We start from the raw sequence: 19,375 nt of genomic DNA, 5'->3' as shown, positions 1-19,375 counted from the left end.
GCGATTGCATAAGGCAAGCGCCACAGAGCTTATCAGGCTTACTTCTTTCAGCCATTCACGCAGACAATGATAATAATGGGCCGTGATAGCCATGATACTAAAGATCGGGTCTCGGCAGTTGGCCAAGTCATTGACTGCAGCCAGCTCTCTTTGGGTCTTTTGTAGCTTTTGGTGCTTAAATTTTATTTGATGGCTTTCTTTGTTGGTCGGCGGGACTGTGAGAAAAACCTCTGCGTAATCCCCAAAAATCTGTAGAAATTATTTTCACCTGATGTTGGATGGTCTCTGGTTGCTGTTGACTTGATTGATTTGTTTGCACAATCCGAGGAAAATATTAGCAGGAAGTTAACCCCTTGTCAAATCAATTTCTAATTACCCAATTTTAAGTTTCTTTCTCCGACTGTTTATACCCTTGCAGAGGGTATTATAATTTTGTCCAAAAGTGTGCAACGCAGTGAAGGAGACATCTCCGACCCTATAAAGTATATATATTCTTGATCAGGATCACCTCCTGAGTTGATATGAGCATGTCCGTCTGTCCGTCTGTCCGTCTGTCCGTCTGTCTGTCCGTCTGTCTGTCCGTCTGTCTGTTTCTACGCAAACTAGTCTCTCAGTTTTAAAGCTATCGTCTTGAAACTTTGCACACATCCTTCTTTCCTTTGCACGCAGTATATAAGACGGAACGGCCTGGATCGGCCGACTATATCCTATAGCTGCCATATAACTGATTGATCGGAAATGGTATAACTTTGGTGTTTTTAGAGTTAGAGAGTTCAAATTTGACATGAGAGCTATTTTTGGCAAAACATTACGTCATGCCAAATATCATAAGGATCGGCCGACTATATCCTATAGCTGCCATATAACTGAACGATCGGAAATGACCCAACTTTCGTGTTTTTGAATATAGAAAGCTGGAATTTAATACAGATTCTATTTTTGGTCAGTTGATCCAACCTATCAAATTTCATTAGGATCGGCCGACTATATCCCATAGCTGCCATATAACTGAACGATCGGAAATGGTATTTGGTAGAACTTTGGTATTTTTGAAGATAGAAGTTTGCGACTTCTTTTTGGAACAACTATATCCGATATTTGCGATATATATCCGGTTTTAACTGCAAGGGTATATCAACTTCGGCTCCGACCGAAGTTAGGTTTCCTTTCTTGTTTCATCTATTTTTATATATTTCTGCGGATTGATCTGCGAGTCCCCCGTGGTGCTCGTGTTTCTGTAATTACTTCCCACACATGGCGAAGATTGTAATTTATAATTGCCAATTTGGTTTTTTTGCTAATTGTTGGCCATTAGCGTTGTGACTGCCAGGGTCAGAAACAGGCCATCCCGGCCAAAATTAATAAAAAAAATGTCCAGTGGCAGTTGAAATCGTGTCTTCGATCAATTACAAAGTTGTGACTTAATGGTTACAGTTGGGTAACTTTTTATAGATTTTATGTGAAGGGCATTAGTTAGGTATATCCCTTAGGGCTAGGAGAACTATTTTGAGATTAATTTAGAGGCAAGATGTCTAAAATAGGTTCTTATTTCTGGTTAACAAATGGCTAACCAATACAAATCAACGCCAGATTAACCAAAAAACAAAAGCCATTTCCAGACAAACAAAAACTGAAACAGAAACACCGAAAAAAAGACTAAATGCTTTACAAATAGCAACAACACAGTGCTTGAGGGGGAAAGACTTTCACCTGGCGACGAACGATCACAAGAAAGAAGGAAAAAAATATATAAAAAATAAAAGGCAAGAAAAAAAAAACCAGCCAAGACAAAAAAGGCTGGCAGAAGCGGCCTTCGAGAGAGATGCCATGGACCCGAAACCAAAAAACCGAGCCCGACCTGCGATGGCCTCACCTGGCAACCTGACGGCAAGTGGGCAACCTGATCATGATCATGATCATGAGGAAGAAGACTGGCGCTGAAGAAGCCACCACCGCAGCCGTGCGTCAATAAACCTTTGACTCAATGAGGCTTACAGCTTATCACCACAGCACAAAAAAAAAATAAAAAATAAAAACATGTTCGGTGTGAACGATCAGCGATCGTGAGCTGGCAACTTTTACTTTCCATTCAAGAATGGAGGGAATCTCGGGATTAAGTCATTCGGCTCATCCCCACTTAGAGGCGTACTTAGAATTCTGCTTTCCCCAAAAGTCTTCCGACTCGTTACCCCCACGCAGGCACTTCGAGAGCAAAAGTGAAAACCAGGCTTTGGGCATTTGAAGCTGTCAAGCTCATGACAGGCCAGAGATCTTCGGGGCAGTCGGCGGACAGCTAGGGTCTGTCAGTCGTTTAGGATAATTGCTGGCCGTCTATAATCAAACCTCCACTAATGGGCCCAGCAGATACAGTTATTAGTAGGGGCCCTAGTTGGATGCAAGCGCACAAGCCACTTAAAGATATACAAATATTATCACAGCGCCAAGATTGGCAACTAGCCTGTCGGAAATTGCATAATTCGCAGCATGCGAACCATCAGAGATTAAAATCGGATAAATTAATAACAAACCCTAAATGAACCAACAGAGCCCCGGGGCCATCCCAAATGGTGTCACGTGGAATCATTAAGCCCCACACCGGAGTTGGGAAATGGGAGAAGCTGAGCTGGAAAAATTAGACCAAATGTGAAGTCAATCATCTCTGGTGGCCTGTAACCGCTTCCGTTTTCGGTTGATTAATAAAGTAAATAAAAATTAGACAAGCGTGTGCGTAATTCCCAAACAAGATTATGGATGGGTATGTAAGCCTAGGCAGAAGTGATTAATATGGGCTTAACATATTACATTTTTGGGCTTTTAATATTTAAAATTTTATGGGTTAGGGGTAAATATTTTTATACCCTTGCAGAGGGTATTATAATTTTGTCCAAAAGTGTGCAACGCAGTGAAGGAGACATCTCCGACCCTATAAAGTATATATATTCTTGATCAGGATCACCTCCTGAGTTGATATGAGCATGTCCGTCTGTCCGTCTGTCCGTCTGTCCGTCTGTCCGTCTGTCTGTCTGTCTGTCTGTCCGTTTCTACGCGAACTAGTCTCTCAGTTTTGAAGCTATCGTCTTGAAACTTTGCACACACCCTTCTTTTCTTTGCACGCAGTATATAAGTCGGAACGGCCCGGATCGGCCGACTATATCCTATAGCTGCCATATAACTGATTGATCGGAAATGGTATAACTTTGGTGTTTTTAGAGTTAGAGAGTTCAAATTTGACATGAGAGCTATTTTTGGCAAATTATTGTGACATGCCAAATTTCATAAGGATCGGCCGACTATATCTTATAGCTGCCATATAACTGAACGATCGGAAATGACCTAACTTTCGTGTTTTTGAAGATAGAAAGCTGAAACTTAATACAGATTCTATTATTGGCCAGTTGATCCGACCTACCAAATTTCATTAGGATCGGTCGACTATATCCTATAGCTGCCATATAACTGAACGATCGGAAATGGTACTTGGTAGAAATATCAACTTTCGTATTTTTGAAGATAGAAGTTTGGGACTTATTTTAGATTTTGTATTTTAGTAAATTGGTTTTATTATGATGTAATCATAAGGATCTGCCAACTATATCCGATGTTTGCGATATATATCCGGTTTTAACTGCAAGGGTATATAAACTTCGGCTCCGCCCGAAGTTAGCTTTCCTTTCTTGTTTATTTTGACCTTTAAAAAATGTAACATGGGGAGGCCCCATATGACCCACTGCGAAGGCCATATCTTAGGAAATATTCATCCGATTCTTGAACGGAATACCTTAAACGATTTGTGGATCGATTCTTCATAAATCTGCATCAAAATCTGGAAACAAAATATTTTTAAGATTTTTTGTCAAATTTTCTGGGCTGTCCCTTTCAAAATGTGCAAAATGCATGGGGAGCCCCCTATGACCCACTGCGAAGGCCATATCTTAGGAAATATTCATCCGATTCTTGAACGGAATACCTTAAACGATTTGTGGATCGATTGTCCATAAATCTGCATCAAAATCTGGGAACAAAATATTTTTAAGATTTTTTGTCAAATTTTCTGGGCTGTCCTCTTCAAAATGTGCAAAATGCATGGGGCCCACTCCGATCCGATTCTTGAGCGGAATACTTTAAACGATTTGTGGATCGATTCTTCATAAATCTGCATCAAAATCTGGGAACAAAATATTTTTAAGATTTTTTGTCAAATTTTCTGGGCTGTCCCCTTCAAAATGTGCAAAATGCATGGGGAGCCCCATATGACCCACTGCGAAGGCCCTATCTTAGGAAATATTCATCCGATTCTTGAGCGGAATACTTTAAACGATTTGTGGATCGATTGTCCATAAATCTGCATCAAAATCTGGGAACAAAATATTTTAAAGATTTTTTGTCAAATTTTCTGGGCTGTCCCTTCAAAATGTGCAAAATGCATGGGGAGCCCCCTATGACCCACTGCGAAGGCCATATCTTAGGAAATATTCATCCGATTCTTGAACGGAATACCTTAAACGATTTGTGGATCGATTGTCCATAAATCTGCATCAAAATCTGGGAACAAAATATTTTTAAGATTTTTTGTCAAATTTTCTGGGCTGTCCTCTTCAAAATATGCAGAATGCATGGGGAGCCCCATATGACCCACTGCGAAGGCCATATCTTAGGAAATATTCATCCGGTTCTTGAACGGAATACCTTAAACGATTTGTGGATCGATTCTTCATAAATCTGCATCAAAATCTGGGAACAAAATATTTTAAAGATTTTTTGTCAAATTTTCTGGGCTGTCCCCTTCAAAATGTGCAAAATGCATGGGGAGCCCCCTATGACCCACTGCGTAGGCCATATCTTAGGAAATATTCATCCGATTCTTGAGCGGAATACTTTAAACGATTTGTGGATCGATTCTTCATAAATCTGCATCAAAATCTGGGAACAAAATATTTTAAAGATTTTTTGTCAAATTTTCTGGGCTGTACCCTTCAAAATACCCTTCAATGTTCCCTGAAAAAATTTTGCCCACTGGGCCTTTTTCCTTAAATCCGCCACTGGGATTTAGATATTTTAAGCCCAACAAAAACAAGATCACCTCACCGCAAGCACCTTTTTTTCGAGGACGTTACAACGTCCATAGAAGTGAAATTACAAAAATATTTTTAAATAATTGGCAAGCTATTATTTTCTTTAAAGAACTTGTTCCTTAAGTAAATAATAATTTTCTTGAAACGGATATTTTCGTAGGGGCTTATTAAAAATTCACTTTTTTGGCCAACAACCCAAAACTCAAGCTCTACCTACCGCATGTAAATAAAGGCTCTAACCAAGCAGCCCATAAGTATGCAACCATATATCTAAGCATTAACCCTTTAGTTCAGAAATAAAAACATCCTTCTCTTGAATACATAATTTTTTCTTTTATTTCTTTTTTTGTTGTAATTCTTGTAATTGTAATTGATTACATGTTTTCTTGATCTATACAATTAATATGCATCATTAATTTAAAATTGATATATACGTATATTCGTAATTATATGTAAGTTTATCATTTCTGTTTTGTTTTTTTGTTGATTTTAATTTAATACTAAACGTTAAATTCGAACACACTTTGTAAACAAGTTTTCAATTTGATTTGTTTTTGTTTTGTCAAAATTTATATTAAAACACAAACTAAAGTATCAGAGACAATTACGACGAGTGGCAGAGAAAACTTCTATAAATAATACGAAACAAGCTCTAAACGATCGCAGCTGTGTATATATAGGCTTAGGTATTGTAGTCCTAGGTGATATACATATATATATATATTCATCATATATTCAAAAGTCATGAGCAAAATTACAATCTGTGTACAGTGTTATCTAAACTTACAGGATTATAGGTTACAAACTTCGTTCAATGCCAGTCTAGATTCAGCTCCAGTTTCTACTAAACTGTTGCCGTTCCTCGATTCCTACTCGATTCTGTTCCGATACACAAAATTTATTTTGAATAAAACTGTATTTATTTTATTTTGTTGCTTTGATGCCGCCACTAATACGATATATAGACGTGGCGCTTTACTGCACTATTTCTTATTCGGTTGTGATATTGGCCATATTTATCCGTATAGTCTAATACGAGTTATAGTTAGCTGAATATGTGTTTCCTTTAAATTATGACATGTATTCGGAGTGGCTCACTCTCTGCTCGCTAGTGTGATGTATGACGTTGGCAATCAAAATCCAGACCTCCAGATCCTACAAACTTACGAGTACAATTACAGTTTAGATATACAGATACATTTCGGTTTCGCGTATGTAACTAATAACAGCCTTGATACTGTTGCAAAAGACATGGAAGCTGTATGAAATTGTTACAGTTTTCGGGCAGTAGACCCATAAATATGTCCTATATCTTTGAGTGGGTGTGGTGAGTGTCAGGGGATGCGTTGGGTGAGTCGTTACAAATGTTGTCTACAACTATGTTTAGTATATGCCATATCTAATAGACTACATCTAGGTTATCTTGTTCCTTTGAGCTGGCTTCCCTATCTCGTTTATCATTTATCATTTATCGTTTATGGGGATTTATCCTTGAAGGTTTGTTCAGGCTGAATACAGTGTTCAGTGTGTGGAGGACGACTTGCAACACCTTGGTAGTTAAAGGGAGGAGAATACTTTTCGGGAAAGGTTGGTTTCTGGGGGGGGGGAATACAAAGCGAATACCGTTGGCTATGGCAGTAGCGAAATAAAATAGGTAGTTCAGGGCAACTGAAGCTGAAGAATACTGCAAAGTGCTGCAAGGATGAAAACTCAGTGGCTGGACGCATGGACTCCCGGGAGCTGGAGCCAGTGGGAGGTCAACAGCAATGCGCTCGCATTCAAATACCAATACACACACATCTATAATATATATCCTAGATATCTTATATATAACAATTACTACACAACTAGGTGAGCGGGGGAGAGAAACGTGGGCGAGGCCTCCTTTTGCCTACTGCTGTCCATCCATCTTCCTGTCCTTCTTGGCATGCTCCGCTTGCTGCTGCTCCTCCGCCTCCGCCGCCGTCTCTGCTCCGGCCCGCTCCTTGACATCAGCGCAGTGCTGTGGACGCCACTTCTAGCTCCAGAAGTCCATCATGTTGACCAGCTTGCACTTCTTGAGCTCCAGCTTGGTGGGCCTTGCCCGGAGTCAAGCTCGCCCGAAGATGGCTCTGTCGGAGACATCGCCGGTGGACTGCGAGTGCGACATGACGGTGGCTCCCGACGACGACTGCTGCTGCTGCCCGCCGCCTGCCCCGCCGTGGTGGTGATGGTGGTGCGTGGCGGTGGCGATGGTGGCCGTTGATGCGTTGTGGTGCGTCACGTTGTGGTGGTTGTGCGCCAGGGTCGAGCTGCCGTACTTGGAGGACACTCCGCTGCGGTTCAGGTGCTTCCTAGCCGCCGAGGAGACGTACTGCAGGGAGTACTGCTGCACGGACTCCAGGTCCGAGACGCTGGATGTGATCTTCGAGCGCACCGCCACCTTCTGCATGCTGTTGTACTTGTCGCTGGCACTCAGCTTGATGTCCGGCAGGTGTCCGTTCGACTGGGCGTGGCCGTGGGTGTGGCTCTGGGACTGCAGCTGCGCCTGCTGCTGCCTCGACTTGGTCGTGGTGGCAATCGCCGCATTGTGCACTGCTGTGGTGCTGGTTATCGAGGCCACCACGGGCCCACCACCGACGACATGGCCAGTGCCGCTGCCCGGCGAGATGTCCGCGAAATTGTAGCAGGAGGACTTCTGGGAGACGCTGTTCAGGCCGGAGCTGGAGGAGCTGTTCGACATGCGGCAGCTGCGATGGCGACTGGAGGAGGAGGGCTGCAGAAACTCGTGGTGGGCCGCCTCATCCGGCGTCATCCGCTCCGCGGGATCCCACTCGAGACAGCGCTGCAGGAAGTCGATGAAGTAGCGGTCCTGGCAGTGCAGGATCTGGGACAGCGACTTGCTGCCCGGCGCTCGCTTCCTGCCCTTGGTGTTGGTGATGCAGCGCGGAGCATCCCGGGAGTCGAAGAAGAGACGGCGCCTCCTGGCCACCGAGATGAGCACCTTGGGCGGCAGGCCCAGCACCTCCATGATGCAGGCCAGCTGCTCCACCTCGTTCTCGCCGGGGAAGAGGGGAAAGCCCGTGTAGAGCTCGGCAAGGATGCAGCCTGAAAGTAGAGGTTGACACGTAATTAGTATTGATTTCTGGCCGAGACCGATGCAGTAGTTTTCGGGGCAGCCTGACAGGCGCATTGACCTTGACTTTGTGTCGGCCACAGCATGAGAGCCCCCCCTCTATGGCTGCTGGATTATTTATTTGCTACTGCACTTTCTAATGGTTTTGGAATGGGTGCTGACTCAGTGGCGGATGACACAGAATCCCTTCCTTTGACTGACAATTTCAATTATTTTCTACAATTTCTGGCTAGTCATTACATGTTCTGGCAGTTGCAGTAAATGGAATAGTTTATAGTAGATTAGATATCCAAGTAATCCCTGAACAACTTCTATCTCTTCTATCGGCAAGTCTACTTAGCCTGTTTCTGGGCGTTTACCTTTCCTTGTGACCTCATTTACCTAATGAAGCTCGAAGCAATCAAGCCGGCACATATCTATTACAGCCGCCACTCTACCGAGGGGCACAGAGTCGAGAGCTCACATCATTCAACACGTAACCCATTTCCAGCCCCGCTGCTGCTCAGAGTTTGCTCGCTGCACAGTAACTCAAATAAGTAGCCTCCCACGGCACGAAGAAGCCCAAGACAGGGGATAAAAATAAACTGGGCTGGCCTTTATTAGTAGAACCTGCCGTGCCTCCCACACGTCCGTGCGCACATTTAATGAGTCCTTTGTTGTGGAAGGAGACCACGATACTTTGCTAGCTTTGCTTTTGCTGACCGGACGTGGTTGTGGTCGGAAATGGGCGCTAAAAGGATGTGCCCGGCGGAACGGCAGGGAGGTCCTGGCCAGGTTGGGCTCGGGGGCTGGCAGAATTATTGTATACATAAACTTTGAGTGGGGCGGCACTTGTTGAGTGCTCCCTCACCTCCGGCACCTTCATCGATATCTCATTGTTCGGTCGGACGGAGGAGGTCCTCGGCTCGGCCCCGGTTGCCTGTTGCTGTTAATTGGCCTAGTGCGTGTTCTTACACTCGGCTGGGCTTTTATGTTCGGCTAAAGTGGAAAGCCATCAGTTAAAGGAAGTAATATTGAGGAACAAGTTAGGAGTCAGTATTGAGGTAGAACAGCTGGGACTTTTGCTTAAAAGATACATATATCTTGGTAGAATAACCTAATATATATTCAGACCACTCTGCAATTTCCCTCAGTGCTTCTGGTGTTTCACAAAAACCCACAGTCCCGCCCCTCCACAGTGTTTAATATTTAATCCTTTCCATCAGGCTCTGAAGGATATATGCGAGTGTGTGAGGCCAAACGTGTGTGCGGAATAAATTGCTTGCCAAATGCAGGCCAAACATTTAAAATTTCATTGCAGCCGATACACGTTTTCCAGACCACTCGGGACCGGGATACCGAGTGAATGCTTTTAATTAAAAGTGAACAAGGACACTCACCCAAGCTCCACATGTCGATGGCGGTGCCGTATTGTAGTCCGAGAATCACCTCCGGGGAGCGATAGAACCTCGACTGGATGTACGTATAGATTTTGCGGTCCACGTAGCACGAGCTGCCAAAGTCGATGACTTTGATCGAGCTGCTGCCTCGCTGTTTGAGCAAGATATTTTCCTGAAATTTAAACACTATAACTACCATTATTTAAAGAGAGAGGGCACTGCACTTACTGGCTTGAGATCACAGTGAATGATGTTTTCCTTGTAGAGCAGACGCAGGCACTTCACAATCGAGTTGCAGAAGCGCCGGATGAGACTCATGCTGAACCCATTGTAGTTGTTCTTTTTTATCAGCTCGTACAGGTTCAGGCTGCAAGTGAGAAGAAGACAGGAGGGGCGTGTTAGTGGAGTCGTTTCAAGTGTGACTAACATGAGTCAGCGGCCCATCCAAAATCCCCACCCAAAAAGCTAACAAAACAAGAGACACACTGTCGCAAAAAAACGGAGAACAGAACAAGGAGTCGCAGTAGTAACATGCATTGAATTAATTCCCATTGCATGTCGGGCCCAAATTTGGGCTTACTAGATAACGTTCGTCAGCAACAATATCGACAATGTCGGAGCAGTCGGCAGACAAGCTGAAATGGTGGCAAATCGAGCAGAAAAGAGCTGCCAAATGATAGTTCTCGACAGTGGGACGAAGGAAGAGATTTTACAAGATATTTAAAGAAGACTTATAAAAGATATAATTGATATAAAAACTAAAAGATACTCTTGTCTATTAGTTGTGGTTTATTTGAAAAAACTATTTATTTGATAGCCTATACCCTGCACCACTGTGCCACCCACCTCCCTGGGTGGCCATAATGTCGCCTGTTTGTCAACCCCTTGGCTGTTTTTGTTTACATTGCCATTTTTGTACCGTGTTTTGCATTCGCAGTTTGGCGATTGCCGGCGATTAATTAACTGATAACGAAGGAGCTCCATCTCTACCTCTATCTCTAGCTCCCTCAATGTCAATGCAACCACTAAACAAAGACCCAAACTCTTAATATACTCACTCTCTATGATTTATTATCGAGACAAAAGTTTGGTCAATGGTGGTTGCCAGATGACTGATGGCCTTTCCTGGCCAGCCCCGGGGACCAGGATATTAGTCTTTCAATCTCTCCTCCCGAGATTTCCTCTCGCTGATCCGAATATATTGGAGCTTCCTTCGATATGAGGATTCTATCAATAACTGAGTGACATGTTTGACCTACATACTCGTTTATTACTCGTCTGAGTATGAGGGAGCTGTAGATTACTGAAAGCAATATCTGCTGCTGACATGAAAGGACGTCGTGTGGGCTGAAGGCTAGAGCTCTTAAAGCCCAGTAATCGTTTCTAGCCATGTTTTACAACTTGTTCAAGCCGTAATCCAATTTAAATTTATGTCAGCTCGCTAAAAACCCCAATCCGAGCTGCTAAGAGCGCCCAGAAGCGCGTTAAGCAGAGTGGCAAGGCCACAAAGCCGCATAATGGCATGGATGACTGTCAAATTGCAGAGCAACACTCTGGCCTGGCCGGAGGCAGGCACCTCCCCGCCGCAAAGGTCAGGAGGCTTTTAATTTGAAAACTTTCGCATTGCAGCGACCCCTGGCAGACCTTTAAGTCTGCGAGGCTTAAAGAATCCGACGGCTATTGATTTTATGGCCACCCGAAACGGATGGCAGACGAGTCTATAACAAACCAATAAGAAAATCATCAAAATGTCATAATTTCAATCGGCGAATCGGGACAATACATGCATCCTCCTGGCAGGCAGATCCTTACGCCAAGTCGGCTATATATGCTGTCAAGCCTGTCTGTTATAACTGCATTATGACATGCCACACAGTCAATGTCACAAGTCCGTGAACTTGAAAATAGTTTGCCTCCGCCCGAGGAACAACTGAGGCGTCTTTTTTTCCGTTTTCCGATTTCCGTTTTCAGTTTTCCTGTTTAGCCATTTTTTGTGCCAAAAATTCCTCTGGTAATTTGATTGATTCGCCCCTGCGCCCCTGCGTTGCAAAGCAACATGCAACTGTAACGAGCCACTAATGCCTGCATTTAGCCCACAAATGGAGCAAAGAAATGCCGAAACGAGACAGTGCCGCGCCGGGTGAAAGTGAAATAAACAAAAAGCTGGGAAAACAAATAACAAACAACGCCCCCAGTAAACAATAAACACACAGATAGCTTTGAAGGTCTGGCCTAATCAGATGGACCTTAGGACAGTCAGGCTAGTTATTCTAAATATAGAATAATTTATTCAAGCTCTGATACCCTCTGATTGGCCACCAAACTCTAAAAAATATACTTGTCTTCGGGCAGGGAAGTGTGCCACTTTCCTGAGCGGGATGGCAGAGCCAACTTTTTCGGGGCTTTCGCTCGACTTTCAGCATAAATTTGAAATTGGTTTCCCGACTGCCTGGCATGAGATTGACATGAGAGTGACTACCTGTGTGTTGTCTGAATTTGCAAAGCAAATCGGGAGGAGGAATTAATTTCGTCCTCCAGCTATCGATCGGGTAGGTAACTCGATTAAATATTAATGCTCCTCTGCGAAAGCAGATTTCTATTTAGCATTATCCCCAGTTAATTTCCCCTTAAACATCCATAAATATTCAACGTTAAGCCGCTTAACCAAAGAGCTGCCTTTGAATAAATGATGCTGTCCCCGGCTGGGACATTGGGGACCTTGGTTGCCAGGACTCGAGCTCAAGGTCGGCCCGCAATATTCCAACAGAATATCTCTCGCTGCCATTCGTTGTGTGGCATTTTAATTAGTCGGCGGGCCTACTACCCACCACCAGTACCGAAAATAATCACAAAAATGCCAAAAAATACATATACTTTTGCTGGTTAAGCTTCAGAAAGCGAGGGGGACATCACCTTTTCGCAGATGATAAATGACTTGGCCTTGGCCATGTCAACTGGCTTTCATCCTCCCCCTCACCACGCCCAGGAGAAAACAAACTTAATGCTCGGGAAATGTCAATTAGCAGTAATTACTGTGCCATGGCACGGCATAATAATAACCTACATCAACATCAGCAGAACATCAGCCGAGCAGCTGACACAGACACTCGACTGTTTATTCTCCTGGCAACTCAATCCCTAACTCTTCGTCCTTGCCGCCGGCCCCCTAACTGCAGTTTACACGCTCTGGCTGCGGAAATTAATTACAAAAAAAAATAAAACAAACTTGCAGGACACGGCTTTGCTCATTTGCATGACCACGCCCAGTGGGCACGCACCAGAGCACTCTGCATGTTGCACTTTAATTAAAAATAATTCCTTTGCCTCTCACATATGAGAGAAAAATGGACGGAATGCTGGCGACATCCTGTCAAATACTCGGAGCACTCCCCGGCTGTCGAAGGACATGTCAGGAATAGTCAATTACATGGCCGCTGACAGCAAGCAATTGAGTTTGTGGGTCATTAATAGCTCATATATTTTATTAATAATAATAAAGAATAACGAGCTCTCTTTTATTAGAAATAATTCTTAAATGCTTCTCCATCATCTCATGGCATCTCGTTAAATTTAAAAATTAATTCCGCAGCGATTATCGCCAACTTGATCTCGTTATGGGCCATAAAAATTGAAATTAAATCATGACATATTGCTGAGCCAAAAGTCGCGGCTGTAGGGGATGTACTAGGTCAGAAGACAGTGGTGACATTGGAGAGGCGGACTAGGCGGACTGGGGGGGTAGGCGAATAATTCGCCTGTGTTGCCCTCCGGGGCGGCATTAAGCTGAAATTTATGTGCTTGGCTCTGGCACTGGCAGGCTGGCACTGGCAGACGCACACAACACACCCGCAGATGGATAGCAGGGAGCCTGCTCGTTGGCCAGAAAGGAGCAGCGTCATCGCCAATGGGCCACAATATGCCGCATACGCCCTCGGGTGGCTGTCTATGGCACTTTGGCAGCTACCATTTTGTCGCCGTCGCTGTGAATTATGTGGCTCATAATGCTAAAACAAGACCAAGAAACAGCCACCTGCCAGGGTCGAATGTGGAGAGCCATCCACCATGTGTGGGGGTGTGCGAAAATGTGTCACTTGGCGTCAATTTAGTTCCGCCCATCTCCGACCTTTTTGCGGAATGTAGTCCTTGAATGGGACGGCCGGCTGTTGTGCGAGGTGTAATAAGTGTGTCACTTTGGAGACTAGGATTAGGTTTCATATTGGTGGTGGGTTCTGAGGTCAGTTTGCTAATTAGCTAATCAGATTGTGGCTGTCCCAACAGCACACAGTTTCTCATTAAACCTAAAGGTATTAGGTTATATCCTGCAACCCATTTCCATGGTCTATAACTCGCTAATCCTATCAAGAAAATTAAATCTACATCTCTCTGGTTCGGCGTGGCGCACTCTTTCCATGAAAATTAAATTGCGTGCACGTAGATTTAATTACATAAACTTGCCCCACAATTTGTTTACTGGTTCACAACAAACTTTAAAAACTTGCCGCCGAGTTGTCAATGCGGTTGTTGTCACCCTTTCCCTCCCCCTGGTCACTTCCAGGGGCGAAACTTTTCCCGCTGCAGGAAAAACTACTTCTTCAGGGAAACAAAAAAACACTAAGTGCGCTCCAAGCACTCCAAGCAACAGAAACGGAAAACAATTTTGCGGCTAATTAGTCGCAGAGTAAATAATTAATTAACTTTGGGTATCTGCTCCAGTTGGGGCCACTAAGCCCTTCAATTTGTTTGTCTGGAAATCAGAATCCGGAAGGAGGCGGAAAAGCAGGCCTCCTCTGGTGGCGTGCCACTAACCCATTTGAATTTTAGAAGCCCGAAATCAGTGCTCAAAAATGTCAACTCGCAAAAATGTACTACGCTTCTTAGGCTTCCTCTGCAATTAAGACAAATTAGTCGGAAATGTCAGGCTCACTGCTGTTGAAGACGGGCTGGTGGGTAGAAGACCGCCTTCGACCTTCGGCGTTCGCTTTCTTCAAGTTTGGCACGCCGGTGCATCGCGTGCCGCCCGTGTACTTCTTTGGGATTTATTTTTACCATATTTGCGTTGCCTGCTGTCTAAACTTTGACATATGCAGTCAGGTCTCGGCCTCCCTCCTGAAACATCAACACCTGCGATGGCCAGGGGCAGGCAACTGATTCTCCCTTCTGCCAATCAATTAGATTTCCGCTTACACACCTAGACAACAGGTACTCCCTGGCTGGTCTGGCTGGTATGAGCAATGTGGGCGTGGCAATGCATTTAGCCAAGCCTGCCACTAGGCCACACAACATTCAACATTTAAATTGAAATTGATGGCCAAGCGGCGTTTGCGGTTCGTTGTTGATTTCGATAGTCTGTCAGTCTATTTGCGCTTTTCAAGCTGAGCCAGGAATTAAATACAAATTTATAACATTTCCCAGGATAACTGGCAAATAAAAACTAATAGGTGGAATTATAGAAACCACTTAAAGGCATTTTGTTAGCCAGACCCGATTTATGGGCTTATGAAATCACAAAACCAAAGACATATGATACCCAGCTCACACCCTCCGATGAAATCGGAAAACGCACATAGTTGCGGGCCAAGTTTCCACATCGCAATGCGTGCTAGGTACTTGGAACATGGAAATTAATTTTGGCCAAAATTTTATGGACAACTGGCACGCAACTAAAGTTTGCCGGCAGAATAATTGGCAGAATGTTAATAGAAATGCGAGTTATACGCGCTTTTAATTGAAGACGGTAACAGTTGGCTCCACCTTCCCCGCCATTTTCCCAAACAAGTCGGCCATAAAATGCTCCACTATTGACGTCACAAGGACTATGGGGAGTTACTCACCTCATCAGCTCAAAGGTGATGCACAAGTGCTTGCGGAAAAAGGCATAGTCCAGCATATGTATGACGTTGTGAGATCCATCCGCATCCTTGTCCCGCAGCTCGTCCAGGATATTCAGCTCCTCGACGGCCTGGTTGAGAAAGCGCTTCTTGTTCCGGATTATCTTGATGGCCACATGGGTGTTGGTCTTGTGGTCCAGGGCCCGGATCACCTGGCCGAAGCTGCCTTTGCCAATCACCTCCAGAATCTCATACCGAAAGGCTATATGATCGTGCTCGATCTGAAAGGGTTTTTATTTAGAATATATACTTCTTTTTAGAGGATTTTAGTATTTACGATCTTGTAGTTGCCATTATCATCGTCATAGCCCAGGTTTGTGGTATTGGCTGTGGGGGCGGGTTTGTTGTAGTTCTTGCTGGCATGCTGGCCAAAGTACCAGACCTCCTTGTAGACCTTCAGCTCCTCGAACTCCAAGTCTGTTAGGTAGTTACGGAATTTTTTCACGAGTTCTAAGGTAAGAATAGATTAGAAAAATATATATAGATTAGAATTATGAAATAATCTTTTAAATAAGTGACTACTGCCTTAATCTAAAAGCTCTTCCAATTAAAACAAACCCTTCCAGTTCTGAACTAACTAAGAGGTAATTCAAAATTCCCCCATGTGGCAACTGGCACTCTGAAAACCTATTGACCCTGACCTCAATGCCATTTCGTTTCAACATTTTATATAAAATTAATTAGAAGCTGAGGGATGATGGAGAGTGGCGCCGAATGCCTGGAGGATGTGGCCAACTAATTGGCATTGGACTGCAGCGAGGCAAACCAAAAACGCACAAAGCATCGCCTCTCAATCCCATGGTTGGGACCTTAACCCTCTAAGGTTGGAATTGAAATAAAAGATGCTATTAGCAACTATCCTATGGTATTAGAGGGAGAAGATATATCCTACTCTATCTTCTAATATCTTAACCCTTTTAGTTTCTAATCACTTTAACTGCATCCTAGGGTTAACTCCACTTACCAGATGGCGTCATGGGGGTGTTGCATTTTAGCTCAGCACTGCCCGTGCTGCTGGCCGAGTTGCCGGAGCTGCCACTGCTGCTGTTGGACTTTGTGGAGGAGCCCCGCTCGTTGCCCCCATTGCTGCTACTGTTGGTGGTCGATGAGGAGACTGGAGACCCGATGTTGTTGTTGTTGTTGTTGTTGTGACCGCTGTTGGGGTTGCCGTTGCCGTTGACGTTCAGGGACGTGCCATTGGACGAGGTCTCGTTGACGGCCACATGATTGTTGTGTCCGTCGAGGCGCCTGGAGCCATTGCAGAGCTGTGGCAAATCCAGTCGAGAGCCCGAGAGGCGAGCATCCCGGCGCAGCTTGTCGTTGTCCAGCTGAATCTGAAATGCAAAGTCGAGATGTTAATTGGGTTTCCAACTGGCCGGTGAGGGAAATTGTTGCATACTCTGGGGCCGTCGGGGCTACGCTTGCAGCCCCAGTATTTGGTTCGCAAGAAGTAGCGCAGTTTACGGCTGAGTTTCTTGCGGGAGAAATGCTTTGGAATCTTTTTCCATTTCATTTTTGAGAAATAAACTTGCTCTTCAAATATTATAGTCTTTTAACAGTGGTTCCTCTTCAACTAGGTATTTTTTCTTTTACGAAAAATATAAATGTCTTTCTATTTTAAAATTGTATTTCAATTTGAAAGGATAGAGGTCTTGAATTGATTTCAAATCAAAAGGCAAGCCAACTTGTGTAGTTTTCCTAAAGCTTACTTGGGTTTTGTATCGACCCTTGACTTACCGGCATTTCACATCGATCCAACATCGTGTCGGCTTCACTGTCCTGATGGTCTTATCCAAAGAAGGAAAATGAATCCTCGAAGAACTAAAGTCCTGTCACCCTGAGCTGAGTGGTATTTCCTCTTCGGGCCGCAAAAATTATTGATAACTTTCAGGGTAATATGTCTTTGGAGCGCACATTTGCATTTGTTTTGGTTGTTGGGGCCAACTGCAAAAGAGTTTAAAAAAAAAAAAACAAAACAAAGGTAAGAATACATGAAAAGTGTTGGCGTCTTTAAACCCTTGACTTTTAACCCTTCAAGCGGTAGGTAGGTAACTAACGCCCCAAGTCAGAGCCACAAAGTAAAACAAAGTCAAAGAAATATAATAATCGTAAATAATACAGTTCGAATCAGCAGCAGCAGCAGCGGGCATTGCGCATTCCAAGTGCACACCATAAATAAAGGGGAACTCCACCATTCTATTATATATCGGGGCCCAGGCCATAACTAACTGAGCCAACCGTCAGTCCGTCAGCGACAGTTAGCAGTTTTCATTGTCAGGCCGGGCGGAGGGCGACGACAAGCCCAGCGGTCTCATCAAAGGCCCCCAAAAAACTTTATTCATATTTTCTCTACGAGTCGTAAGGGTCGTAAAGAACCCCCGAAAAGCGGCAACCGGAAAACCCAGCCCACTCGATTCCGGGCAGTAACTGCAACGGCCTTTTTGGCTGACAAGCATAAAAGTTGGAAACCAAAGTCATGGCCAATTATTAGCCTTTTTTTTTCTGGCGCTGACTTGTGCACTCTACTTGGCCATAATAATCCTAACCCTTTCCGGCAGGCTCAGGCCCAGGCACCCCTTTCATCCCCTTTTTCTCATAAATAGATATTCGACAGTTTATCGAAATAAACATGTTCTCATTGGTATAGACTGGGTGGTTAAAGCCACTTCTACTGCAAGCAGGTTACCGAAAATTTCAAGGCACCCTAGACAGCTGTAACCACTTGTCTATTTCCTACTTAACTTAACCATTTTCTTCTCTACTATTATTTTCTTTAACTTGGCTGTCGCGACTCTCAGTCAAAATTTATTGGCTTTTAAAACTTTTCTGTCATAAAACTATAATTTACAGCATTCGTTTCTTCATCAAAGTGACAGTTGCTCTGGTGGGGAGTCCCGGCAGTGGGAGTGAAGCTTGAGGATTTTCCTGAGCCTCGCCATATATCATGGAGTGTTTCGCTGTTGTCTGCTTGTTTGGGTCGTTAGCTCTCGACTGAACTCTGCCTTTCTTGGTGGAATAACTGATCGGAGGGGTCTCGGGCCAACAGCTTACTCAGCCAGCCAGTCAGCCAGTCGGCGAGTCGGCGAGTCAGGCTGTCTGTCATTAAATGCACTTTTCGGGTTGCCATTTTCCATCTACTTCAGTTTCGCAATTCGGGTAGAAAGCCACGGAAAGTGACTCCGAGACCCAGCAGCAGACAGGCCGAGTTTCACATTTGATAAGCGAAAGTTTTTTGAACCCACCTCGTAGCTCGGACCTAAGCTCGCGGCAAGGTTGGACCAAAGACCATTGAAAAGGTGTCGCCGCTGACGGCCATAAGTCCGTCCAGAAAGCATTGTTCTCACCGATTTAAATGACAAATCAATTGAAACTCTAGCGATCGACCGTCAATTGTAAGCAATTCCAACAATTACACGCCTTGGCAATCGAACCATTTATTGATATTTTCAGTGATTTTCAGTAAAGAAACCCCAAGTTCATTGGGGATCGTTTGTCATTGCTACATTGACACCCACCTAGTGTATCTGCAATTTCTATTTGTAGTGACACTGAGACTCGCCTGTCAGAGCCAAGGCTGTGTTTTTGGCGAAGACGATGTCTGGGTCGAGGTGGCATTGAGAAGCCAAATCGGGCTTTGATTTGAGAAACCTCCAAACAACAGATCGGTATCATGTCGCACTTCATATTGATCATGAACGGATGAAACGATTCCGCCAAGACGGGGTTGTATCTCTAGAGTCTAGAGACCAGGGACTATATAAAATGAAAGTTAACCCCCGCTTAACCCTGATGCCATTGCATAATCCAATTTCGGGTCCGGGCAGATAATTTCGCCTTTGATGAGCACCATGAGCACCATAAAAGTTTAATTTAAAACAAAATATTAAGCCATTAGTTTCGGACGAGAGGAAGATTGGCCAC

The 19,375-nt window shown here is 44.3% G+C and overlaps 1 protein-coding gene across 3 annotated transcripts in view; it reads right to left on the bottom strand.

Moving 5' to 3' along the window:
- Positions 1–5,623: 5,623 nt before the first annotated feature.
- Positions 5,624–19,375, bottom strand: part of Dyrk2 (Dual-specificity tyrosine phosphorylation-regulated kinase 2) — a 31,647-nt gene continuing 17,895 nt past the window's right edge. For 2 of the 3 annotated variants that reach the window (XM_070277304.1, XM_017243480.3), the window contains 7 exons: positions 17,192–17,398; positions 16,419–16,788; positions 15,732–15,904; positions 15,398–15,675; positions 9,795–9,933; positions 9,567–9,738; positions 5,624–8,159 (listed from right to left, as the gene is read on the bottom strand). In XM_070277304.1, the coding sequence (XP_070133405.1) occupies positions 7,162–8,159; positions 9,567–9,738; positions 9,795–9,933; positions 15,398–15,675; positions 15,732–15,904; positions 16,419–16,788; positions 17,192–17,215 (2,154 nt within the window). In that variant the 5' untranslated portion in view covers positions 17,216–17,398 and the 3' untranslated portion in view covers positions 5,624–7,161. Of the gene's footprint in view, positions 8,160–9,566; positions 9,739–9,794; positions 9,934–15,397; positions 15,676–15,731; positions 15,905–16,418; positions 16,789–16,853; positions 17,107–17,191; positions 17,399–19,375 lie in introns of those variants that run through there. The other variant, XM_017243476.3, reaches the window with a different exon arrangement.

This window comes from Drosophila bipectinata, chromosome 2L (assembly GCF_030179905.1).
Source record: "Drosophila bipectinata strain 14024-0381.07 chromosome 2L, DbipHiC1v2, whole genome shotgun sequence".
NCBI classification, from domain to species: Eukaryota; Metazoa; Arthropoda; class Insecta; order Diptera; family Drosophilidae; genus Drosophila; species Drosophila bipectinata.
The sequence above is the reverse complement of the archived record's forward strand: the minus strand, read 5'-3'. Positions and strand labels throughout refer to the sequence as shown.